Raw genomic sequence first — 21095 nt, 5'->3', positions numbered from 1 at the left:
CTAGCTAATTTACCTCCCACAAATGAAGGAAGAAGAGATTATAATCCTGATTATGTAATCGTGTTTGTTTGCTTGCTTGTTCTACCGCTGTAGAGCATGCAGTACAGTAACTAGCAGCAGTATTGTTTTCTCCATCTAAACTTGTTTTTTTCTAATTTCAAGAGCAATTTCAGTTTACATTCTCCTGTAAAAAAAAAAATGTGGGTGGTAGGTGCAAGTTGAAATTTTGGGAAAAACTAACTAACTAAAAAAAATTTTTTTTAAAAGCAGCAGCAGCTGAACGAAAGAGTTTCATATGCTTGCTGACCTTTTGGTTTCAAGCTCTCATCTAAAGTGGGAGAAATGGGTCACCACAAAAGAAACAGTACGGTACAACAAGGAACCCATGACTTAAAGTAATAATTGAAATGACTCTTATTCAGGTCATTGTATTGAGAGAAAGTCCCATTTGTGTTTTTCTTGCTGGAATAAGGCCCACTGAAGCAAGAACATTAATTTCTAATGGACAAAAAACAGGTGTGCACATGAATTTACACGCAAGCATCACAATTTTAGCGCAACCAATTTGTGTCTATAGTCTGCACACATGAAAGTTCTCTAGACAGGCATTTAAAATTAGAGTTCCAATCATTTATAAACCCACAGAAATACAATGAATAAGTACTTGGGTCCGGCACTCGCTCAAAGTTACATGAAATACACCATGGGCTCTATTAACCTTTTGCACGTGATGTCACAGCCCTCATGGGAACGCCCCCTCGGGGAGGCTGGACGGCAAAAGAGCCACTTGCCTGTATTGTAACCATTGAATCTCGTACAGCGTAAAGTCCTTCATCTAATCGATTATCTTATAAAATGGTCATATCTTGCTGTGCGGTCGGTTGTACAGACAGACAAAGGAGTAAACCAAATGTTGCTTTATATCGCATACCTACAAATGAAGATGAATTACGTCGATTGATAGCAGCAATCAACAGAAAAGACTGGCTGCCCACAAAGTATTCACGGATTTGCAGCGACCAAAGGTTAGTAGATAAATGTTGTAATTAGTGGATAAATGTTTATACATTTTACTAGTAAACGTACACTCTAACAAAGATTGTAACAGAGGTGTCGAATTGCGCGTTTAAATCACATTAATGAGCCAGATAGATAGTTAGCGTCCACTCCAACTGCACAAACACACAGCTTAGTTTTAAAATGCACCTTTTCAAAATTATTATGTGCTTTTGACTGTTTAATAATGGGGGATTCCGTCTTTGTGCTTGGAGTTTTTCACTCTGGAGCCGGAGTCATATTCATGAAATTACTGCGTAGCTTGCCACTACATTTGTTCCATGCTAGTAAACATAGTAACCTAACATCACCGCAGCGTTTCAACATAGAACGGACTGTGTAAAAATAAGTCAGTTAGCATGATAAACCTCGAGTGTGAGCGTAGCATCTCGTCCCAGAGACTCAGCCAGCGACAAGCTTTTTTTTTTTAATCAGCCCCGGTGTAAGGAGAAGAGACGGCATTGACTACATAATGATATAGGTCGTGCGCTGAGAATTCCGACAAAGTCGGTGAATTGATTAACTTGGTAAAAACAGCAGGTAACAGAAGGTAAGGGGCTGTTTTCAAACTAGCGATCTCCAACTTAAGTAAATACCATTTAACAATCATTTCCTTCCGTCGTCCGTCATATGCTAGTCACGTGACGTCGGTGCAAATGGTCAATATTCGTAGATGGCGCAGCTGCGCTCGAGTGTTTACCGAGGGTGTTGCTTTTGACATGCGCTCTGTGCATCAACTGACAATTTAGTGGCTGAAAGTCAACTAAACTTTACGCATACTGGAACCACATCTAATTATTGGCGCAGGTTGTGTACAGTAATGCGACTTTGGTGAATTTCATCAGATTCTGAGCTCTGCTGACATGTATTGGATGTCATCGTATTATATTCGTAAATATGACAACGTGATTAAACCAAACCTGTCTAATATTGGCCCATTCTTAACTTCAAGTACCCCTCACCCCATTACTTAATTGTGTTGCTTTGATTTATCTCACCAGAGACGTAATTTTCTATTCAGTTGAAGAGTTATTTGCGTCCTTTCGTTCATTGAATAACTGAATAAATGAAGGCACAAATCATGAACGCAAGGTTCAAGCGTGACTTTTCTCGCAATGTGTCCCAGCATTTCAAACATGTCAATTGCAAGTATGCAGCCAAAAGCAAGTACTATAGCAGGGGTGCTCAAGTTCGGTCCTCGAGAGCCCCTATCCAGCACAGCTGAATCTAATGGTCAGCTAATCAGCAAGCTTTGCAGAAGCCTGATAACAATCGTGATCATGAATCAGGTGTGTTAGTGGAGAGAAACATGGAAAACAGGCTGGATAGGGGCTCCCGAGGACCGAATTTGAGCACCCCTGTACTATAGCATTCAGGCTTGGAGGAAGTGCAATCCGGCCACCGGTAGTAGCAGGACCGGGGATGGAAGTGGAGCTGCTTGTTTAGCAGACCCACCCTGACCGGCACAAAAGGGGGTGACTCCCTCACCCACCGCCGACCAATGCAGACATCACTGTGATTGGCCAGCTGGATGACCTTTGATCCCAGTCAAAGTGTGCTGTCAGCTGGGCCAACCCTTGCCCCCTTGAATGCGGGTGCATGTGGCCGAGCAACAAAAGACAGCCAAGACTTAAAGTAGAAAAAAAAAAGCTGTACAAAGGGAAATGGTCTAAGCGGATGTGGAAAGTGTGCGTGCGTGGAATGTATGCATGCGATGGATTAGGGCTTGGGTGTATTCATGACAGTGTTCCAGCAGTTAGCTTCATCAGACCCAATTTGTCCTAAACTCAAACAGTCTTAATGTTTTCAAATCTTCATTACAATTCCAGACCAAAAACTCTTAATCTTGCCCCAAATCTAAACCAAACCCAGATACTGACGGACTGAGAGGTTTGTGGAAAATTGACGAATGGTGGACTGAAGGACAGTCTGTCAGTACAGACAAATTGCCCACCTCTGTCTGTCGGTCCGCAAAATAATGGTGACAAAGTGTGAAGGAAGCGTGGTTAAAATAAAATGAAGGATGACGGACTGACAATTACAGTTGCTTAGGCTTGAAAAAAATGATGGCTAACAATGACAGAAGGGTTCCCAGGGCGCTGATAAATGACGGGCCAACAAAATGTTGTAAAATGCCCACCTCTACAAAGTAGTATCACAAATACAGTAGAAGGAGTGGAAACATTATACTGTAAATGCTAGGGAAACTAAGCCATGAGCCAACAACTATTTAATATTTAGTCCGAAGAAAACATCAAACACTCCAAAACAAGGAGCGCACGTAACCCAGCAGATCATTGTTTTGGATGTCTGTCTGAGTATAATCAGATTTTTGTTTGTTTACAAATGTTTGCTTTATGTTTTTTACTGGGCAACTTTTGGTCTGACCCTAAAACCAAGCTATTGAAATCATTTAGTGGAAACATAAACTTACCCTTGCTCCAAATCTAACCTCGATAGCACCTCTCTGCCAATTCAGAATTACATTTACACAAAAAAGGGAAGTTTTTTTTTTCTTTATAGTTTTGAAGCTTCTAGTCACACAAATGTACAAAAAAAACGATGTATTGTGCATGGCAGGCCAGTAGTTAGCAGTGACACAAAAAGCACCACTTGCATGCACACAAACCCGCTGGTCTTCCAGCACAAATGTGTTTTTTATCACCCTTGTCTGTAACACAGTAGCATGCAGTAAATATACTGTACATCTTGCTGGAGAAATGTCATATGCATAAATGCTACTACAGTACAGCGCTGTCTTCCACACTATTTCTGTTTTGACTAACAATACACATCCCTCATTTTCAAATGTTTTGATGGGAACAAAAATGTGATAGTTTGCAAAACCCTCTGCTTTGAAACATGTTTGTAAAAGTGTTTACAAAATTATTTTCTTAACCACATGAACAAACAACCAAATTGACAGTTTTCAGTCTACTTATAAACGGTACAGCGTACATTTGTCCTAAAACCTCACATTTTTATCTTGCTCAAAGTACCGACTACCTGAAAAGTAGCCTCAGACCAAACTTTGTCCACATACCAAATCTTAGCCGTCTTTGCGCCAGTAGTGACCAACACTAAACCAACATCACACCCTCTCTTATACCATCTTTGCAGGTGGTTTACAGCTTCTGGGCTACAGTGGCCTGAACCCACCACCGACATGTGATGGTCTTTTGCTCTCTGAAACAATGGGTCAGACCCCCCCCCCCAAAAAAAAAAAAAAAAAAAAACAGCACTACTCTCTGCGGAATGGCATGTCATGGAACAGATGGAGCTCTACAGACAATGGAACTGCATGTATGTATTCTCTGGCCTCTATACCAAGGCTTGTGTCTTAAATGAAACTTTCTTGGGTACCATGGTTTGCCCCTCAAGAAATTATTAATAACAATCTGTCTTTGAGATTACATGACAAGGCCTGGGGAAAGCACAAATTGACAGACTGAGAGGATCTGCATACAGGTAGAAGTAGAACTATGGAGTACTGGAACTGTTCTGGAACTATTCTCGAACCAAATGGTTTGTATGAATCTCTTCTTTGTTTACGTTCATTGTGTTTATTTATTGTTCTAGATAAATAAAGATTAAATCAAATCAAGCAATTAGTTAAATACTGGGGGGAAAATCTCACAAAAACAGAGGAAAAGATAAGTATAGACAATGGAATATTTGGACCTTCATTTATTTAATAGCTATATGTAACATAAACCTTGCTTTAAGGCAGATCCAAGTTCCACTATGAAATAGTTTTTTGTTTTGTTTTTTCCCCCCCATGTTGTATTGTGGACGTGTGCTGTTACCATAGACAGGGTCACGTTTCATTCATTTCACATACCCAATAGAAAAATTAGAGAGATGCTAATCGCCCATCGAATAATAAATCACTCATCTACTCCACTTACAATCTCTAAGTGCATCGTGCTATTGTTACATATGCGAGCCCTTTCACTGAACCGTGGAAGTAAAGAGAGATGCAGGATTGGTTTCAATTCAGCCAACTCACCCACAACAACGACGGATGGCCGGCTCCTTTCAGTAAATCCAGCGCGAGAACGTATCAAAAAGAGAATTCAGTGGTATTTCCGAAGATGCCAAAGATCTTCTCCACCCTCTCAGTGATTCTATGACGGCAATGTATGGTGTCGCTGTTAGGCGTTACTCAAGCAGGCTGCCACTCTCTCACACTCACACACTCAGCACACGCACACACATAACACGCGGCGTTACAACAAGACAACCTTACGCATGCATTGAAGCTAAAAGGCATCAAAAAGAAGGATGCTTTCAAGTCAGCGTAGATTTGTGTGGCGCATAAGTAGGGAAGCTCGGATGCTTTGCCTGTTCACTGTGCACTTACTGGGCTGCTCCCGTCCGGCTCCACCCGCTAAGACTGCCTTCCCGGTGCGCCCATTGGCACACGCGGCCGGACATGCAAATCCACACTTCCCATTGATGTTTTCCAGAAAGGACAGGGGAAAGGGGGGGAAAGGCAGGCGTGTTTCCATCGCTCCACTGCGCCACTGTGCGGTAAATCGCCCACTGTGGTTGCTCTCCACTTGACGTCACATTACATGGAAAGCGCATAAAATTGGGGTGGGGGGTGAGAAACAAAAATCTAAATTACTCCATGCCCTGTGTTCTAAACATGAGTTCAGTTTTCTTTTTGGTTCTTTATGTTGTTTTCATTCTTGAGCTGTTATGTTATGTTATTTGCTTAATCAAATTACTTTAAAATTGTGTGAAAGAGTTCAGAAAGTGGATGGATGGATTGTGTCTTCATATATCCCCACAGGTTACAAGTACCAACACCACTAGTACTTTAATACATAAAATTTCCCCCAAAAAATAGCAATGATACACATTTTTTAAAGAAAGAGCTATATCCCAATACAGCATTTTCTTTTAAAATTCATTAAATTAATGGCAACGTTTCCTGATGGTAAAACGGCCACAATAGATTGCAAGTTCCAAAACCTTGAAATAAGGCCTGGTATCTTCCTGATACCAAACTCGCCCATCCCTAATATTATGTGTTCAATTTTTACAGCGTTATTAAGGATATAATAATGTTTTTCTCCATTTCCATCTTGGTAGATTAATTGAGGATTCTAAATTGTTCTTATGTGTGATTGAAGTGTGATTGATTGCTTGTTTGTACAGTCCAGGGTGCACTCTGCTTTTCCATCAAAGGCATTTGGGAGAGCTGCATAGTAGCAGCACTTTCTTTTTTAGCTCCATAATAAAAATCAGCTGTACATATACCATGACTGCTGTGCAGGCAGTGTCTTCAGTGTTGCTTAATTCAGAGTCTTTTGCCCACCTTTGATGTGACAAAGTGAGTGGTGTGCCATTTGTTACACTGTTTAGTGTTAGTAAATATCTTTTCCTGTATTTGTTGCTTCTTGAAAGAAGCGTTGTTCCGATATCGTTTTTTGGCCTCCGATACCCAGCTTTGCAGTATCGGCCGATGCCGATACCATACCGATACCCAAGTTTTTTTTTTTTTCTCAACATGAAAAAGCTGTCCTGCCATTAGTTCAGGGCATTCAAGGGCCAATAGGACATTTTAGCTCGGCACGCAGTGAACATGTCACACATCAGTGAATGTCGTGCATGAGCAAGACACAAGATGCTGCATCCAAAGTCCTGTATTAGGGTCAGAATGAATGGTATCGGCATGTTACTTTTTAGTTCTCTTGTTAGTTTTAATGCAGTATCGGGGCCTCTGCTATCATGCCTCCTCTGATACCAGTATCGGTATCGGAACAACACTACTTGAAAGTGACGGGTCCTTTGTTCGTTTGGCTCTTTGAAAGTAGCAAGCATGGCTCAGGCACCTCAGAGTCAGGAAGTGGCCTTACGTGACAGTGACTGTGAGGTCACTACTTGTACTTTACGTGTTGTCAAAATGCATTCACTTCTCAATCCAATTCATTAGTGATTACTGTCAAGTTCAACATGTGTAAGTTAATCAAGGAGCAATCTTTCTGGCTCATGAAAAGGAATTTGGCTGACTGTACAATACCCCACATTGCGGTAAATGGCACAAATGCCATTCAGAGAAATGCAGTGTACAGTTGTTGTTTTTTTTATCAAAAGATAATACCATTACAAATGGTCAACTAAAGTTACATAAATAAAGAACATGAGATGCAATTAGATGCATTTTGTACTGGTTTTCCTGTTTGGGGTTTCTGGGAGCTGGTTCCCACTTGAATTGGGTGAAGGGCAGGGTACACCATGAATTGGTCACCTGTCATAGGGCACTGGCACATAAACAAACAACTAAACTATCTGCATCGAAGTCAGGCAAGTGAACCACTGCGCTACCAGTGAACTAGAAAATCTTATGTTTGAATAAAGTAAATCGTAATAAAGGGTAGGCCGGTAGGACGTCCTACCGGCAGGAGGCCCCGGGGACGACCCAGGACACGCTGGAGAGACTATGTCTCTCGGCTGTCCTGGGAACGCCTTGGGGTCCCGTCGGATGAGCTGGCTGAAGTGGCTGGGGAGAGGGAAGTCTGGGCTTCCCTGCTAAAGCTGCTGCCCCCGCGACCCGACCCCGGATAAGCGGAAGAAGACGGACGGACGGTAATAAAGGGATCAAGACGCACTCTGAAATTTCAAGACTGCTCACATTGGCCCCTCAGCCAAACATTTTTAACAAAAGGGTTTTGGCACTACTGATCAGAATATGTTTATAGATGTGATTTATATATCGCTGGTGTTGGGCCAAAACTGTGTACCTCCAAAACAGTCACTTTTCAGAAGACCCCCAAAACGACATGTTTGTTCAACCATTGACATTAAATCGTCAACGAGAGCAAGCTATTTTCAACATTTTAGATTGGTCAGTAATTTGTAAAAAACAAAAAAAACACCTACGCATGTGAACTGAACGTTAGTAGAGATTTTTTTTTTTTTTTAATTTGATGTTACCAAATGGTGACGTGAGGTTTTGGCCCGACACCAGCGATATATGACTTCATAAATGGTCATATCATATGTTACTTTCTTTTTGATAAATAGTGATCAGAAGATTTTATTTTAAATCCGGGGGGGGAGATAAGGGATAGACTTAACAGTACATTGCAGGAGACAAAATAAACTTTTCTCCCCTACCATGTGCTGTAGTCATTAACTGCAATGGTTCCCCAGTCCTACAAAAAATAAACTGCAATTTTAATGGAGTGTATCCGACCCATTGCAGCAACACCTCAGTAGCTGTGCTGTTTAGGATAGAGAGAACAGCTATAGTAGCTCAGCTGTAGCATAATGACAACACGCCAGCGCTAATGGAGAAGGAACTCAAGGTAGCATTTTCCTCTTATTAAAAAAGAAAGTCAACTTTACCTTGAGGCTAAATTGGTTTCTGTGATAGTGCCATTCTTGCTAGCATTGACTCAATCGACCAATACTTTAGCCAAGATGATAGTGTTATAATGTCTCCAAATCTATACCACTGTCAGGGGAATATGCTGGTCAAACACCACCTCCAATAAAAGATTATTTGTCAGAGGTCTTAAACTCCAAGGACAGATCAATACAGCCAGACAATCTTGGCTCACAGCTTTCCACTAAACAATAAAGCTTTTACAAATACATCCTTATTTCACCTTTCATTAAAAATGACAACATGGCCTTGTAGGTTATACTGTGTATACTTTGTTCCCTGCTGTTGCGGCAGCCTCATTTCAGGCCGTCATGGACAAAACAGGATGGACGTGACGTGAGACAACAGCATGAGCAAACAGCACAGAGTGAATCCGTGATTGCCGTGTGAGAGAGAGAGAGAGAGTGAAAGAGAGAGAGAGAGAGAAAGAGAGAGGGGGGAAGAGGGAGAGAGATAGAGAGAGGGGAGAGAGAGTGGGGGAGAGAGAGAGAGAGAGGAGAGAGGGGGAAGAGGTAGAGAGAGAGAAAGAGAGAGAGGGGGAGAGGTAGAGAGAGAGAGAGAGAGGGGCACGAGAGAGGGGGAGAGGGAGAGAGAGAGGGAGGGTGGGGGAGAGATAGAGAGAGGGGGAGAGGAGAGAGGGGGGCGAGAGAGAGACGGGGTAGAGAGAGGGGTGAGAGAGGGGGGCGAGAGAGAGACGGGGTAGAGACAGGGGTGAGAGAGGGGGAGGGGGAGAGAGAGAGGGAGGGAAGGAGGTAGGGAGATAGAGAGAGGAGAGAGGGGGAAGAGGTAGAGAGAGAGAAAGAGAGAGGGGGGAGAGGTAGAGAGAGAGAGAGAGAGAGTGGGGCAAGAGAGGGGGAGAGGGAGAGAGAGAGGGAGGGAGGGGGAGAGATAGAGAGAGGGGGAGAGGAGAGAGGGGGGACGAGGTAGAGAGAGAGAGAGAGGAGAGAGGGGGAAGAGGTAGAGAGAGAGAGAGGGGCGAGAGAGAGACGGGGTAGAGAGAGGGGTGAGAGAGGGGTGAGAGAGAGACACGGGGTAGAGAGAGGGGTGAGAGAGGGGGAGGGGAGAGATAGGGAGGGAAGGAGGGAGGGAGAGAGAGAGGGGGGAGAGAGAGAGAGAGAGGAAAGCGGGGGGAAAGGTAGAGAGAGAGAGAATTTGCTGGCATTGTCTGGCACTGTGCGGTATGTATGTGAATAATGGGCTTTTTAACATTTTGATAGAAGAGCTATTAATAGTTGTTGAATGAAGACTAATATTATCAAATATTTATTGAACCCTGGAGGGGGCATAAAGTTGTGTATGACAAGCAGTCCAGTCTGCCATGGCTACAAATGTGCTTCAAAGCTGCCCGGCATCCACAATTTCATATTTAATCAATAGAAAGCCTCGACAGAATGTGAAGAACATGCCGGATCTTCACATGAGAACCCCCTGGGAGGGAATGTCTGGCATCCATGTTCAGACCGTGAACCAAAATGTGGTGCACCTTAGAGCCTCCAGGACACAGCAGAAATCCCACAGACATCGTCACAGACTTGAATATGGAGAATAAAATTCCGGACAAACAGTCCGCCATGACAACCAGTAACAATGTAAATTCAGCATTACATTATGCATATTTATTTTATTATATTTCCACAAATGTACATGTGACATGTATTGTATGCTTTACAGCAAGGCAAGTGCACAGATGTTTCCATTAAAGAGGCAGTTTGGCGTCGTACAAGCAAATTCACAAACACAAGCTGGCTAATTTAGATGGAAAAAAACACACATCCATCATTCACAAATGACTATTTATTTATTTATTATTATTTCCAATTAATATACATATTCATTTTTTACCACTCAACTCAATCAGCATCATGGGAGCATATTTCGCTTTATATTTGTTGACCATTCACACTCATGTTCACAATAATGAGCAATTTAGAGTCTTTAAATTACCATTCATGTTTTTGAAATGTGCAAGGAAAACACAAATCTCACACAAAAATCAAAAAATGAAATTGAATACAGTTACAACCTGTCCAAGAAAACAAAAACAACAACAAAGGGAGACAGAATGGGAATCCTGTCGGGTCGCCAAAAGCGGTGCCCCAGGTCTCAAATAAAAAAGAGGAAAACATAAGCAATGGGGACGGGGAAAAAAACATTTTCAAAAAATGTGCATAATCAGCCACATCAATACAAGTGGGGTAGGGAGGGATCAGGTCGGGGACAAATATAATTCTGTTTTAAAATGATGGTGCTCTTGTAACACTAAAATAAATAATCTTTTTTTTTTAAGTAGCTCAAATAATGCATTACAACCTCCAATGTGTGACACCTGGCTCCAAGATTTATTGAGATATTAAACCATGGATAAATATAAAAGAAAGGCTTCTTCAGAAACCTACATGAACTACATTACAACAAACAAACATAGCCTCACAAATGACAGTTTAAAATTGCATATGAAAATGAAGGTGATATCTTACAAGCGCTGAAGTGCCAACATATTCTAATTGGCTATTTATACAGTATACATTTTACATTGTTAAGTGAAATAGTCCTTTTCATTTCAAGTTGATAGCTGACTGCAAGTTCCACGTGTGATCAAACAATAACAGAAAACAGACGCAAACCACATTTTTGGCTCACCGCAAGTGGATAATTTAAGTTTGCCGTTCATTTTTATAAATATTAGGACTCAAATAGACATTAACTATTTTATTTGAAAGCAGGCTTGAACCAAGCATTTTTTCAGTCAGAGCCAGATTATTTTCGTTATTTAAAGCAGCACTAAGGAACTTTTCAACCTTAATAAAATATTTTCAAAACTGTTATGATGAAACATCGACTTAAAACTAGTAGAATGGTACCTTTGCCATGGCCTCAGGGGGTCTGTAGCATTTTTACTGGCATTAAGGAATTTTGAGGAGGATGGTAGGAACACTGCCACACAAAAAAACTACAAATGTGCTGAATGCTTTATGCCGTACGTCACTTGCCCCTTTCCCCATTCGTTACAAAGACGGAAGTCAATTTGAATGTTGGAGCACAATTACTGCTTTCCTGGCAGAAGCTTAAAGACAAAACTGAAAGGTTTTGTCTGAGGAGACAACAACAAAAAAACGAGTAAGGGAAGCTACCCGGATTAAAGAACAGTCAAAGATCAACATTGGCCCGACTTTCACTCGCTGGCATGAGCTAAAAAAAAAAAGACGCAATTTGCTTGTCCTCATGGAAAATGTGTTCTTCCTTCAGGTATAACATTACCTCTTTTGTCTATATGGCGCCGCCATAATCAACGTAAACTGAAAGTTCCTTAGTGAAAATTCAATTTTGAACCGCTACTGCCACCTGTTGATGAAAAATGAAACTGCACACATTCTTCTTCACATACACAATGCGCACATGACGTCACACCGGCAGAAAGAGGAAATTCGAACCCAAATCCAGTCCGAAAACTATTGGCCAGAGGCTTGCAGGAGTACCCATTGTGAATAGCTAAGGTGTTAATCTACTAATTAGAAAATGTTTCAGTTATATATGGTCAAATAAAAAGGCTATTGTAAAGATATTTTTGGACAAATTGTTACAGAGAGCAGCTTTGATAACAAAAATAAAATATAATTCCATGTTTTCTGGAGCAGTTCACTGGTGTTAATGCGTTAATGCAACACACGATTAATTAATCGTCATTTTGAAAATCTCAAAAAAATTTGGGGCTAAATCGTGAAATTGAATTTTGTCTTCTAGATTATTAAAAGCTGTTCTTATGTTCTGTTACATCCAAATGTTATTGTGAGTTGTAATTTTGCACAAGTAACAGAATGCTGGATGGGTGGTTTACAACACGTTCACAATAGCTACCGACTATGAATGTCAAGTTTATGTTGTTGTTAAAAGTGATTTAGAATCGGTAGGCTTTACATTATTGTTGTCTGAACATTTTGCATAGGAATTACTTTTGAACGAATGAAACCTTTAAATAAACATTTGGTGGGTTTATTATATAAAAATCGCTTAAAATCATAATCGTACTTGAATGACTGAAAAAATCCAGATTTTATATTTCGGCCATATGGCCCAGCTCTACAACACACTATAGTTTCTTATACATACGGGTTAAAAGAGAACAACAACAATATGTGCAGTGTTATCCTCACTTTATATGTCAAAGGGTTTTGCGGCTGCCAGTGTTTTGTTTTTTCTTCCCCTTTGTTGGGAGGCAGTCCAAATGGCTTTTTGAGTATTTAAGGTTGCCGCCCCAGGCCCCCGTGGTATACACAGTCATGAAAGCTTAGTGGAACCTTGAGGAGTCGCAGAGAGACAATAATATTACACCACCATGGGCTTATCAGCAGCCAAACTGAGACTCAGTACTCATGAGAGAATAACATCATAGTCAGAGAGATTGTACTGTAATCCTCCATCACAGTATCAAAGCCTTCTAGGCTGCCAATCTCCTGGGAGTTGTCTACGCGCTGGCCTGTGCTACCTGCTCAGCCTGCCGCCTCCTCTGGTGGTAGGCGTTGTACACATCCAGAAACATGTCCTTGCACGATATGCGTGCTTTCAGTTTGGAGCAGATGAGGAAGGAGCCGGCCATCTTGCGGTGGAGGGAGTAGCTCTCCTCTGGTGGAGGAGTGAGGCGGTGTCGCAGCATAACGGGGATGAGGCTTTGGATGCGTTGGGTGGTGCTCTGGGTGCCAAAGTCAAAGGGCTCGGAAGACGCAAAAGCTTCACCGAGAATCATCACGGCCTCCACGTGAGCGTCTTTGAAGGCCTGGTGGCAAACACGTAGCGAATGAACTTGGCATGCATCCTGAAATGTCAAACTCTAGAAAAAAAATGGACTTGAACTTCCACACCTGTGAGAATATTTTTTTTTTAACTCATTCACTGCCATAAATTCTTCTCTCTTTTTTTAAGATTATTTAAAATGAGGGGCAAGAGGCGATGAATTTTTTTGAATTGTAATTAATCACATGACTTCACTAGTGAACTCACGATTAATCACAAATTCTATATGTTCTAAATGTATAGTAAAAAAATTCTAGGTTTTCATACTCTTGTTAACAAAAGTGGGAAAAAAATGTTAAACTAATAGAAATAGTTCAAATGAATTTTTGACGTTTATAGCTGTCAACGGCAGTGAATGAATAAAAAAAGAAAAGAAAAAGAAAATATAAAAAATTCGGGGCTTCAGGCGATTAAAGTTTTTTATCGTAATTAATCGCATGACTTCACTAGTCAAAATCTAGATTTTCAACAAAAGTGGAAAAAAATGTTAAAATAATAGAAATATTTCAAATGAATTTTTGACGTTTATAGCCCTCAATGGCAGTGAATGAGTTAAGGTACAATGTTGGTCTAATAGGAATTCTTGTCCATGGATTTTTTAGGACATTTGTGGGGTCAGGCCACTGTTGTTGGTTGACATTTCAGGGTCATAATCTCAGTTGAAGTTGAAATGTGACACACAAAGTACACACAACTCACTATCAATCTCTCTCTCTCTGCTCTGTCTATGACATGACATGGGCAAATTAAATTCCATATCAAGGATCTTTAGCAAAAAATGTGCAAAAACAGATACAGATTTGAATGGTGGTTTTGAGATATGGCAGCCACATCAAGCAGAGAAAGGGGGATGAAGTAGAAAAATAGAGACAGGTGAATTCTAAACCTTATGAAAAATGAATGAGCAGAACAGCAGAAACTATTTTATCTTACCTTAGTCTCGAAACCTGTCAGGAACTTCAGGTCTTTGGATTTAGAGAGAACAGTTGCTCGGTCACCTCCAGAAGCTGCATGCACCACCTGTTTACGATCGTCAAACAAAGATACAAGCAACTTTAAACCTAAACCAAATCCCAATTATATATTTTTATATCCGTCTTACCTCTATGTAGTCATTTGTAAATGATTCCGGGTAACTTCGACATGCTCCAAAATCCAACAGAATCACCTGAGGAAATTTTGATTTGCACGTTGACTGATTTTCATACAAGTCTGCATTTAGTAATTATGTTATATACAATGACTAGTCCTTCTCACCTTGTTTGTTTCCGAATTGTAAAATAAGTTGGCCCAGTTTGGGTCCGTCTGCATGAACCTGAACTCAAAAAGCTCCCTGAGACACAACTGGAGGATGTTGAAGCAGATCTGAAAATTTTGGAGTGAGGCATGCGTGTTTAACTCTTACTGCCACACGTTATCCAAAAAACAACCCCCAACAGTGCCAGACGATTTCGAGCATTTTAACTCATCTTTCAAGGCAAAAAACAAATAAAAGATCACGTTCCATTTTTCCATTAGAAAAAAAACGTATGTTTCTACCTTATTCCGTTCTTTAGTAATCACCATTTGAAAATAGGTCATTTGAGTGACATTGAGCGAAATTTGAAACATAATGAGAAAACAAGCTTTTTGTGAAAATATACATTTTCTGCACAACAGTGACTTTGACACTAATATTTTTTTGTTTAATGACGCTCTGTGAATTAGATTTAATGTGACAAAGGCTTTGATCATTCACGTCATCTTGAAAACGTTCTATTTCATCAGATTGGTCATGTTTCAGTGTAATTCCATTCTAATGGGAGCCCATTGAAAAGAGATACAATGCTGCCATCTGCTGGCCATAGTTAGTGGGTGTTTGTGATTTCACAAGTTTATTGACCAGGCTGCACAACACTTTGAACTGCCCATTGAGAAAAAAACTAAAAATACGTAAGCGTCAATTAACGTTTTTGGCAGCATTCATTTGGATTTTACCATACGTCATTAAACGTTTTTGGGCGGTAAAAGAGTTAATTCCAGGTCTGACGGCTGATTCGAATTCTCATGAGTTTAAAACAACAGTATTTTGTTTTTGACATGATAAAGTAAATGTGACATATTTAGAACAAAGATTAATAATAATAAAAAACACATTTTCTGTGATTATCAGCCCCTTTGATCTAAAAGGGTTTGAATGAAGTCAGACCTGATTCCTGGTCTCCTGGTCCAGGTCGACACAGCCGTCGAGCGGAACCCCCTGCACCAGCTCCATTGCCAGCACTCTGCGTGTTGACAGTTCATCTATCACCTCGGGAACCTTGAAAAACGCGTCCCCCTCCAGCAGTGACCTGTATGCCAGATACAAATATCGTCTTTATGTATAAAAGAAGTACAAGCACACTCAGTATATCGCAATTCTAAACTGATCCCTGGTTCTGATACTGCATATGTAAAATCACATACATTGCAAAGTGGGCAAACTTTTTCCACTGATGCTACACTGCCCCACATTGGTAAGCGGTAAGTCAATCATGGAAAATTCATTCCATAGTATGAAGCTTTACTCAATTTGGACCAAAATTTAATGAGGTCATTCTTGCATGTATTGTTTGCATAACCTTACCTACAGTAACTAACTATAAAAAAATAAAATTAAAAAAAAGAGACAGATCTTAGTGGCAGTTTAAACATTTTTTGGGGGGAACTCTCTAGCCTATGACGTCACATGACTGTAAACAACCTACGCAAAGACGGGGCACAGGTAAGTACAAACTAGGTCAACAAATACAACTACATTTATTCTATTTTAAACATGAAAATATGCATTGGTATTTCACATGCATAGCACATAACTACCGTCAAGACACTCAAAGTGCTTTAACACTATCTTCTCATTTACCTACAGATGACACAGCATCAGGAACAACTGGAGTTTCAATGTCTCTCTCTTAAGTTCTCATGTTGTTACATCGGGCAGTAAATAACAGACAGCATGAAAAATTAAACGACCATGTAATCCATTTTGCGTTTATTGATCATTGTGACATTTTAGGAACTCATAACTTGACTTTCCGTGGAAACAAATGTTCAATCCAATACACAAACTTACCGAAATTTCTTGGCACACTCGGCTTCCCTCTCATAGTCGCACTCCCATGCTAGTTCTCTCTGAAGGACCTCTAAGCTGCTGTCTGCAAAAAGGCCTGGAAAAGAATAAATACATGTGAAATTAAATATTCTAAAGCAAGGAAGTTGTCAATATTGCCTTAAAATGCATCAATAGAGTTTATGTAACTAAATGTTCAAAACATTCCTGTGTTTTTAAAAAAACTAACACCTGCCCAAAACGTAAAGTATATTCAGGCATTAGATGAGGAACAAGAGCACCACCCTGTGGTGTAAACTAAAAATGCTACCACTAAAACAAGTTTGAGGACAGTTGTCCCAAACCAATCATGTGATTGAAAATCGGGGCCAAATTAATCACATCATTTTCATCGGATCTGTGTTGGGCAAAAATAATTTTTTTTGTGTGTGGATGCGCTTAATTTTTAAAGGCCATTAAGCGACAAAATAATTCTGAGGTACAAAGATGGCAAATGGGACTTGATATTGGCAGTGACTCGATACAGACTCTGATGCAAAAAAATTGTGACCCAGGCATCCCCAGTAAGACCAATATAGACAGTATGCAGTCCTCTTGCAGTTTAACTCATTCACTGCCATTGACGGTTATATACGTCAAAAATTCATTTGAACTATTTCTATTAGTTTAACATTTTTTCCACTTTTGTTAACAAGAGTATGAAAACCTAGATTTATTTTACTGTACATTGAAACAGATATAACATTTGTGATTAATCGTGAGTTAACTCAAGTCATGCAATTGATTACGATTTTAATTGCCCAACGCTCCTAATTTTTAATTGTAATTAATCGCATGACTTCAATAGCTAACTCACGATTAATCATAAATGTGATATCTGTTCTAAAGGCACAATAATTTTTTTTTCTAGCTTTTCATACTCTTGTTAACAAAAGTGGGGAAAAAAATTAAACTAATAGAAATAGTTCAAATGAATTTTTGATGTCAATAGCCGTCAATGGCAGTGAATTAGTTAATAAACAACATTACGATGTTAGAAATTACATCAAATGACTCAGACACTGAAACAGTTAAAGAATAAAAATAAAATTGACTTTAGACTTAAAACAGGAGTTACCTTCAGGTAGAATCACACTCAATTTCAGTATTGACATCAGGTTGTTTATGTCACTATGGATACTCTCTGCCACTCCGGGGTACTGGGAAGAAAATAAAAAGATCAACAAAATGGAAGATGATAAAGTTACATTTCATTCCTACCTGGATCTTCATTGCGATTTCTCTGCCATCTTTCAAAACCCCGTGATGCACCTGGCCAATGGAAGCTGCGGCAAAGGGTTTGTCTTCAAAGGATGATAGCTTTTCTCTCCAACCTGGACCCAGCTCTTTCTCCAAGACATTCTAGAAGTATGGTGAACAAGGGGGAAACAAAAATAAGAAATTGCATGTACAGTACATAAGTATTGAAAGCCTTTGCCTTGAAGTTCAAATTAGTTGTCAGGCCAAAATCTTCTATGTCACAATTGAGTAAAATTCATATACTGTATTTTCAAAAACCTATACTGTTGGTCATTCCACACATTATCATTTATTTTATCTTATTTATTTATTTATTTTTTTACAAATTATTGACTAACCTGAAGTGTTGAAAATGGCTTGCTCTCTTTGAGGATGCAATGTTAAACATGACGGTTTTGGGGTCTCCTGAAAAGTTACTATTTTGGACGTACAAGGTTTCGGCCCGACGCCAGCAATTTACATTCAGGTGCAACTGTTGCACCCTGACGCACTGACGTTGTGACTGTATCCAGTTTCAAAGTCCAGCTCATGGATGCAGTAAAACATAACACTGTTAGCATAAGCGCAAGATTTGAAAGAGGAGAATTTGAAGAAAGAAGCTTCGGTGTGGATTCATTTTATTTTTAGAGTTTTTACGATGAGGGAGTGAAAATTGTTGACAGACATTTTACTGTCTCCGTTGCTTAAAAACATGTCCTGTACCTTTAAGGAAACTCGAGCAATGTGATCAAGCTAAAGCTTCAAATTAGTTTAATCAATTTTGGCATAAGGTTGTAATATGAATAAATTGTGTGTAAAAACAAAAGAGAAGTGCTGTAAACACTTTACAGATGCACTGTATGCATTTGCATTTCTGCATCATTCTTGCTTACATTCATTTGCCAGATTGGCATGAAGTCTGCACTCTGTCGGACCCTCTCAAAGATCTTCTGAAGCTGGGGGTTGATGAAGGTGTTGTCTGGGGAGAGGAAACAAGACAAAGCCTATGAGATAAATATTTGAACAGTCACTTGTATGAGAAGTATGAAGCACTACCGATGCAGTGATTCCATAAGTGTGGCACGTACCTTGTATGCTTAGCATCTGTCCTATCTTAAGTGCAGCTCCACGAACTTTACAGAGTGTGTTGACAATTCTCTCCGCATTGGCTTCGGACAGAAGCGGCGAGTCTAGCAAGGCATTCATATCTGCAAGAGTCAAGCGTGAGTACATTTGAAAAATTGGACAACAAAACATTTCACATATTTTAGAAGTTTAAACCTGTCTCCATTAGGGTTGGGAATCTCTGGCAAGAGGACAATTCCATTGACGACTTGAAACTAGTGTTGTTCCGATGCCGATACTGGTATCGGCAGAGGCCCCGATACTGCATTAAAACAGTGGTATTGGTGAGTACTAACAAGGAACATGCCGATGCCAATTATTCTGACGCTAATATAGGACTTTGGATGCAGCATCTTGTGTCTTGCTCATGAACGACATTCACTGATGTGCAACGTGTTCACTGCATGCCGAGCTAACATATCCTATTGGCCCTTGAATGCTCTGAACCAATGGCAGGAAAGCTTTTTCAGATTGAGAAATTTAAAAAAAAAACGTAGGTGTCAGTATGGTATCGGCATCGGCCGATACTGCAAATATGGGTATCGGAATAGGTATCGGAGGCCAAAAAACGATATCGGAACAACACTACTTGAAACACAGGTTGAGATTTGATTTAAAAAACAAAAAAAATATATATATTTCTGAGTGAAATGGTTTGACACGATTTGATTAAGTTTAGGAGCGATACGATACGATTTGATTATGTTTGAGAGCAATATGATTCGATTCAATACGATAATCATTTAGATATTCAAAACATTGTGATAAATTACATTTAAATACATTTGTAAATGTAGACAATCATAAAACACCCAAAAATGACATTCTTACAGTATATTCAAACACATTAACAGATAACCTATCCCTGAACACTGTTGCTTTCTGATACTGTAAGAACAGACAACAAAATATGTTATATATTTTCAAATATCAAATTCATTCTTTAAATAGACCACAACATAGCCTGGCCGGTACGGCTGAAAAATGTATTCACAATGTAAGTACTTAATATCAGGCAATATTGATCATTAATGTTAGTTTCTTTTTTATTCAAAACAAGGACCAGGCCAAAAAAGGCAGAATTTTTTATTTTTTTTAATGTAATATTTAACCTTCCATAAGAAGTCAACACAACTAAAAATATGTGTAGTTTTTTGCAAACCAGAATAAACGATGTCACAACATCTGCGACATGAAACAAATCGGTTGCTAGTCATATAAATATGAAATGTCAAACCGCATAATGGAAAAACACATTTCTACTACAGTAATTTCTGGACTATAAGGCGCACCTGACTATAAGCCGCGCTAGCTAAATTTGGGGAAAACTTGAGTTTGTTAAAAATATAAGCCGCACCCGACTGTAAGACGCAGGTGTTTTAACCCTATGGAGCCAAACATATATTAAATACAAGACATTTTGAGCCCTCTATTTCATGAATATAATATATTTTTCCCATTGAATCACAATGTTCTCTCATATACTTCATGGTTCAGGATTTATAGGGTTAATGTTAGCGCACCGGGTTCCCGCTACTTTCTTTTCCATAATGAGGGCGCAAATTGTCTCGTTCTCATTCTGTCTCTCCTACTGTATTTGGGCTCACTCGGTTTGTTTTGCTCTGCCTGACGCCCTTGCGCTTCTTTTATAGTGCGCCCCATTTGTGATCTGATGGATAAGCCCCACCTTTGTATTAGCCGCAGGGTCGAATGCAAGAGAGAAAAAAAGTAGCGGCTCATAGTCCAGAAATTACTGTACTTAAAATATTCCAAAATAGTGGCGTGACCGTCCCAATCTGATCAACAATTTATTCTCATGCCGTCACATTCGTTTTTGTTTTATTTCATGGCGTTCTTTCATATGTTTATTTTTTTTATTCTGAGATACCATGTCGAAACACTAAATCGATACCGTTCATGTTCCCCAACAGGTTATTTTTAGATTACAAAAGAGTGAGCGTGTTTGCTGATGCAACAAACTTCACTTAGCTGAACTATGATGGGTTGAAAGGTGAAGGATGGATCTTAATTCTCTTACCATCTTGTCCTCCTATTTCAATACCACAACAGAGAAACGAGATTCTCCCTAAAACCTCTGTCGCCTCCTGCGGAATTCCTTGCGGTGTGGTTATAGTTTAGTTGGTAATCGTTATGTTAGCTTCAGGACATACTGTACCTGTGTGACGTTTGAACGGATGCATTGGATGTTCATAGGAGTTACTCTGGGCTCGCGCAGTACCAACACCAGAACATATAAATGGACTGTGAGGACTGAATAATCTATGGGAATTACCGAGACGATGAAACATCTGTGAACGCAACTTTGCTATCGCTATGTAAACACGAAAGTAGCTCGACTAA

General features: G+C 39.8%; 2 protein-coding genes across 7 annotated transcripts in view; both read right to left on the bottom strand.

Annotated features, from left to right (window-relative positions):
• Positions 1-5521, bottom strand: part of numbl (NUMB like endocytic adaptor protein) — a 58612-nt gene extending 53091 nt beyond the window's left edge. For 2 of the 4 annotated variants that reach the window (XM_077566561.1, XM_077566562.1), the window contains exon 1: positions 5420-5521. In XM_077566561.1, the coding sequence (XP_077422687.1) occupies positions 5420-5493 (74 nt within the window). In that variant the 5' untranslated portion in view covers positions 5494-5521. The other 2 variants (XM_077566565.1, XM_077566564.1) reach the window with 2 other exon arrangements.
• Positions 5522-10229: 4708 nt separating this feature from the next.
• Positions 10230-21095, bottom strand: part of coq8b (coenzyme Q8B) — a 17723-nt gene continuing 6857 nt past the window's right edge. For all 3 annotated transcript variants that reach the window (XM_077565694.1, XM_077565693.1, XM_077565695.1), the window contains exons 7-16: positions 18698-18817; positions 18503-18588; positions 17592-17732; positions 17449-17530; positions 16335-16428; positions 15432-15573; positions 14501-14608; positions 14346-14411; positions 14177-14263; positions 10230-13226 (exon numbers count right to left, since the gene is read on the bottom strand). In XM_077565694.1, coding sequence (XP_077421820.1) covers positions 12918-13226; positions 14177-14263; positions 14346-14411; positions 14501-14608; positions 15432-15573; positions 16335-16428; positions 17449-17530; positions 17592-17732; positions 18503-18588; positions 18698-18817 — 1235 coding nt within the window. In that variant the 3' untranslated portion in view covers positions 10230-12917. The remainder of the gene's footprint in view (positions 13227-14176; positions 14264-14345; positions 14412-14500; positions 14609-15431; positions 15574-16334; positions 16429-17448; positions 17531-17591; positions 17733-18502; positions 18589-18697; positions 18818-21095) is intronic.

The sequence above is a fragment of the Vanacampus margaritifer genome, chromosome 5 (assembly GCF_051991255.1).
Source record: "Vanacampus margaritifer isolate UIUO_Vmar chromosome 5, RoL_Vmar_1.0, whole genome shotgun sequence".
In the NCBI taxonomy this organism is placed as follows: Eukaryota; Metazoa; Chordata; class Actinopteri; order Syngnathiformes; family Syngnathidae; genus Vanacampus; species Vanacampus margaritifer.
The sequence above is the reverse complement of the archived record's forward strand: the minus strand, read 5'-3'. Positions and strand labels throughout refer to the sequence as shown.